This window comes from Pantherophis guttatus, chromosome 2, assembly GCF_059756535.1.
Source record: "Pantherophis guttatus breed Tessera chromosome 2, ASM5975653v1, whole genome shotgun sequence".
Lineage (NCBI taxonomy): Eukaryota > Metazoa > Chordata > Lepidosauria > Squamata > Colubridae > Pantherophis > Pantherophis guttatus.
This window is the reverse complement of record NC_142064.1, coordinates 118385029-118391028: the sequence shown is the minus strand read 5'-3', so window position 1 is coordinate 118391028 and position 6000 is coordinate 118385029. Positions and strand designations below refer to the sequence as shown.

General features: G+C 39.3%; 1 protein-coding gene across 11 annotated transcripts in view; it reads right to left on the bottom strand.

Moving 5' to 3' along the window:
• L1CAM (L1 cell adhesion molecule) overlaps positions 1-6000 on the bottom strand; it is a 102056-nt gene that overhangs the window by 71211 nt on the left and 24845 nt on the right. For all 11 annotated transcript variants that reach the window (XM_087886574.1, XM_087886575.1, XM_087886578.1 and 8 more), the window contains exon 2: positions 2024-2211. In XM_087886574.1, coding sequence (XP_087742700.1) covers positions 2024-2114 — 91 coding nt within the window. In that variant the 5' untranslated portion in view covers positions 2115-2211. The remainder of the gene's footprint in view (positions 1-2023; positions 2212-6000) is intronic.

Sequence of the window (6000 nt, the reverse complement as noted above, 5' to 3'; positions counted from 1 at the left end):
GTAAGATTTGTGACTCTTCCTATATTTGGCAAATTATAATAAACATAAACTACAGTACTGGAGTGTTGTGCCGCAACTCCTATTGCAATTTGATCTGGTAAACAGGCATCTGAATTTCAATCTGGAATGTGATTCATATTATATACAAATTATACCATATAACATGGATTGCCTGATTATATACGGTAAAGAAAAAGTGGTCCTGAATGAACATGGACTGAAATATAAAACAAAGTCTCCAGCAACTGACAAGCACACTTAGAGGTTTTAGTCATAGACAGAATGAAGTGTGGATTGCAAAACAAATATAAGAAGAGCAGATATGCTGTGATAGAAAGTTATAGATGTATATAGAGAGAAAGATATAGGAGTTGATAAGTTTATCAAAAAGAGAGGGATAAGAATATAAAAAACAAAAGACTGCATGAATCAGTGAATGAATAAGGTATAAGCAAAGATAGTTTTCAAGGGCAGGAAATTACGGAGTATAGTAAACGGTATTGGGGTAAACTATGTCTAGTCAATACATATTCTGTTCTTGCACAACAATGGTTAGCCAAAATAAATAATGTGACGAGTTTATATATCTAGAGGTTAAAAGAGTAACTTCCATTATTAACACTTTCATTGTCTATTAGAACTGTCTGTCTCCTTTTCAATGGTATTGTGACCAATCTATCTAGGTGTTGTGAAATGTCAGAAATATGAAATTGTTTGCACACAGCAGATATCAAAGAATGTAGAAAAAATGTTCACGGCTAGTAAGAAGTTCACCAAATGATGGCATGGTGTGTAGAACTAATGTCATAAAGCTGAGATGCAGCAGGTGGGTGCAAAAGATTCTCTTCAGTGTTGGACTTAGTGATTCCTGTTTCCCCATTTATCTTTCTTCTCTTGTCATAAACCATGCAGAACCACCCATTTGTATCGATCAACATCAATACAGTCGTAAATCTTCAATTTATGACTACAGTTAGATCCAGAATTTTTGTTGTTAACAAGGAATTTGTTAAGCAAGACACACCCAATATTACAACCTTTTGGCCATGGTTTTTAAGCAAATTATTGCAGTTGTTAAGTGAATCATGCAGTTGTTAAGTGAATCTGGATTCCCCCATAGACTTTGCTGGCTAGAAGAAGCTGAGGAGGTCGCAAATGGCAATCATGTGACCCTGGGATGCTGCAACCATGGTTAATACATGCCAGTTGCCAAATGCCCAAATTTTGATTATGTGAACATAAGGATGCTGCAATGGTCTCAAATGTGTGGACCAGTCGTAAGTCAATATTTCAGTGTCGCTCTAACTTCAAAATGATTGGTAAATGAATGTTGTAACTTGAGAGCTACCTCTATATCTCTCTTATTTGGGGGTGGCTGTCCTGTTAGGCTGGCAGTATGAGTTGTTACCCCAAGGGGTCCTCCCTTAGATTTCTGATGATACTGCTTAGACTGAGATGTGGAACATTATTAGAAAAGTTAATATCATAAATAATAGGAAAGTCAGTGTACTATAGTGGTTGGGGAGTGGTCTCCCTCTTAACTATGGATCTCCTTGGGTAGCTTTGAGCATATCTCTCTCTCTCTCTCTCTCTCTCTCTATCTATCTCTCTATCTCTCTATCTCTCTATCTCTCTATCTCTCTATCTCTCTATCTCTCTATCTCTCAGTCCAACCTATCTCACAGAGTTGTTTGGGAATAAAATTGGTGAGACTTTTCTGTGTCTGTCACCTTGAGCTTTCAAAAGCAGAAGAATATTAATTCAGTCAAGAAAACAGAGAAAGGTGCCTTAAACACATTTCTCTGCGGCTCTAATAAAACATTGAAAATGAAACACTCATACTCCATATCACATACCTCCAGAATGTTTCTGTGCCGTTTCATGACTTCAAAACTGATCCAGAACTAACAAAAGGCAGTCAGAATTCCTCACAGACCCTCCCGCTTGTGACAGCTTATGTTCAAGGAGAGCTTCCACCCTTCCCATTTTAAAACACATGCAGCAGAATATCATTGCTACTCACAGTCTTCAGGAAACTTGATGGATTCTGCTGGATCACAGAAAATCAGAACCAGTGGCCACAGCATCAGCAGACAGGCTGGTGTTGAGGCCATCTTCTCTGGCAACACAGGCCAGGCCTCCTTTCTTCACCTGGGTAGTAATATAGCCAAGAAGGAGACAGCTGCATACAAGCCCTAGTGTGACTTGTGGCTGAAGAAAGAACAAGAGAAAGAGCATGCATTAGCAAAAAAAAAAAAAAGAGTGTAAATTGGTTTCCTTCCCCCTCCCAGTAAACTGTCCTTTCCCCAAGGACTGTAGTGCAGACTGCAAAATGGATCGGAGGAAAGGAAAAAAGCAGTGAAGCCTTGTGTTTATTTGTTTGTATCATCCTTCAGTCCAACTTGTTGGAGGAGCGTGCTGTGTGAAGTGGATAAGCAATTAGTGAAGCATCCTTCTTTTCACAATGACTATTAAAACAAGGGAGGGGGGAGAGGGTTACAAAGATAAATAGAAATTAGGATATCCTTAAATTAGAATAAAGGCAGAGTACACCCCAATTCGGAGAATGTGCCCTGGAATGTCTTTTCAGTATGGAAGGAAAAGGGGAGAGCTTCTTTTGTTCAGGGAGAGAGAATGGATCATAAGGAGGCAGAGTGGAGGGGGTGGGAATCTGGAGAAGGTTTTATGAGGGTGGGTGTTGAAGGGAAAAAAAGAAAAAGAAAGGAGCTTGTGCAAGGACTAATGGAAAAGAACCGAGGGTTGATGGATGGAAATAGCAGAGTAAGGAGAATGGGAGAGAGGAGAGGCAGATAAACAGAGTAATAAAATGGAGGATAAAAGAGAGAGGTGGGGGGGGGAGATTAAATGAGTTTTTGAACACCCTGGATATACATAAAGATAGAGAGATAAAATGGATATGCAGAAGACAAACCTCAAACACAGTAGATTTCAATAAAGTTTCATTTTATCAGCTCTTATTGTCAGCATATATTCATAATATGCTAGCCTGCCCCAGCAGATATTTCTGATGACCAGGAAGATTTTTTAAAAAATACAAAATAGAACAAGCAAGGTAATCGATAGATGAAAGGGTTTATCTTTTCTGGCATGGGGGTGCCAGAAAAATCCCAGTCACGGTTTTGAAGCTGCATCACTGTTTGAACACCTTGTCATCCACCTAGCCAGGTGCAGCCCATTACATAGGTACAGTATTGTGTGTTTAATCAATCTTCCTCCAAATGTTACCCTCCAGATACATTAATTGAAGGGAGGGAGGAATATGAAAATACAATGAAATCCCTGTTGCAGGCATACACCTGCAAAGCATTGGGAACATGGTAGGAAAAGAGGAGGCATCAAATGAAAGGAAATGCCTAAGTAAGGCTAAATGATCCAAAAGTAACTTTTCACTTCTTCTCCTATGTTTGACTTAATTTTTCTCTTGGTAAGGTTAAAGAGGGCAGGGAGGCCATATGGCTGCTCCTTCGTAGTTAACCTGGAAAAGACTTAGTGGGTCTACACATGAGAAGGGAGTTGCCATAAACATAATAGAATGAAGTTGTTGGCTGAAATCTAATGTAATTTCAGTTCATCTTGTTTGCAAGACATTAGATGAAATGTCTGAACAACTAAATCCAATCAGTTGTTGGGTCAGAATGACTAGGTATAACCCTCAAAGAGTTCTCTTATAAAATAACTATTATAGGCTGCCCCCAGTTGAGCTGAATCTCTTGGCATAACTTTTTAAAAATCAATATTTACTACTGAACACATCAATGCAGTTTTTCTGGGCAACATTTTTGGAAATGATTTCCCAGCGCCTTCTTCCTAGGCTGAGAGACAGTGACTGATGACTTCCGTGCTTAAGACAATGACAATTCTCCACTCCTAGTCCGGTACCTTAACCACTAGATCAAACTATCTCTCCATGATACCCTGAGAAAGTCATTAAGTCAGTCAGCTAAATTAATTTTCATCTCCTGCAATGAACCTTCAGGGATCATTGAAAAGGTGATGGTTGAAGTACCATAGCCATAAGAGAAGAGTGACATCTGAAATCTACTTGCTGATACAGAAATGAAGTCCTAGAAAAAACCCTGCAATAACAGGGCTGTTCTAGCAATTTTCTCTTTCTTTCCCTTTTACAGATTTTTTTTCTGTTGCAGGAGAAAAAACAAAGATATTCCAAATAATAATGGCCTCCACATGACCTTTTCCTGTCTGACTGGGGCGTCTGAAATTGAGCATTACTTGAACATGGGACTAAATATTTCCCCAGGGGCAACAACTGTTTGAGTCAGCCAAGTTATGCAATGATAACCACTAAATTGTAACTATGCACAAAGACTTTTAAAATAATGCTTAAGCTCTGTTTGAGTTGAGGCTTGGCCTGGGGAAAACGGGTATGGTGCAAGTCAAAAATAAAGAAATAAATCACTGTGTCCAAGAAAACATGACAGTTGTCTTAATCCCCATCTATATTTTATTCTAAGTGGGTTCTTCTCTCCCTTTTAGCCATCCATAAAATGACAATGTGAAATTTATATTTGAATAGCACCAGCAGCAGTTGATATAGAAACAAGAGACTGCACAAAAAACCTTGAGCTTTTGAACCCATGGCTGATGAAAGCGGTTACATGGGAATGGAATAATTATTTACTGTTGCTTGAGCTCTTTTAATCTACACTAAGAATTTAAATTGTTCTATAGCAAGTCACATTTTGCCTCTGAATAGCAACGGATTTCCAAGGCCTGGCACTGGATATCTATTGGCTTAGCCTTACCAAATCTCCCAGTGACTCCCATCATTCACAATTAGCACTTCCCTTGGTTGGAGGAAGGGAGCTCCAGAACAATGCATACAGAAGGTGTAATGATGGAGAAGACTGCCTTATCTGGAATGAAAACCAGACCCGGTGTTTACACAAGCTGTGTTCTGGCACTGGATTCCCTGCCCTGCACTACTGCCATAAATGGAAACAAAAGCAATGGAATTCAGACCCAAAGCCAGAACACTTGATGATTTTTGAATCCGTTCTCGAACTATCTATGTCCAAGAATTCCTAGCCTAGAATTTATCTCAAGCAATTTCTAGCCTAGAAATTGCTTGAGATAACTATTGCTCTAGGCGTTCAACATGATAGCAGTGTTCCAATACCCAATACCTGCCACAAAGAGGAAGAGGTCAACTTATTTTCCAAAGCACCTGAAGGCAGGACAAGAAGGAATGGATGGAAACTAATCAAGGAAAGAAGCAACCAAAAACTAAGGAGAAATTTCCTGACAGTTAGAACAATTAATCAGGGGAATGACTTGCCTCCAGAAATTGTGGGCGGTCCAACACTGGAAGTTTTTAAGAAGAGATTGGACCACCATTTGTCTGAAATGGTATAGGGCTTGAGCAGGGGGTTGGACTAGAAGACCTTCAAGGTCTCTTCCACCTCTTGTTATTCTGTTACGGGAGGAGGAAAAATTGATTGATTTAAAAAGGTTCCATGTCTTGGAAATATGCTGCACCTTCAAGGAGCTTGGTCTTTCCTATATAATCTGCTAGCTCCGAGCCCATTTTTCTGCAGGGCATCAAGAGACTGACTGGTCCACTGAGTACAGACAATCCTTGATTTATGACCACAATTGAGCCTAAAACTTCTGTTGTTAAGTGAGATGTTAAATGAATTTTGCCCCATTTTATGACCGTTCTTGCCACAATTGTTAAGTTACTGAATCTGACTTTCCCCTTTGACTTTGCTTGTCAGGTTACAAAAGGTGATCACATGATCCCAGGATCCTGCAATTGTCATAAATATGAACCAGTTGCCAACCATCTGAATTTTGATCACGTGACCATGGGGATGCTGTAATGGTCGTAAGTGTGAAAAATGGTCATAAGTCACTTTTTTTAGTGCCGTTTTAACTTCAAACAGACACTAAATATACTGTTGTAATTTGAGGACTACCTGTATTTCAGCTGATTTTTGTATAAGGTAATTTGTATACCTA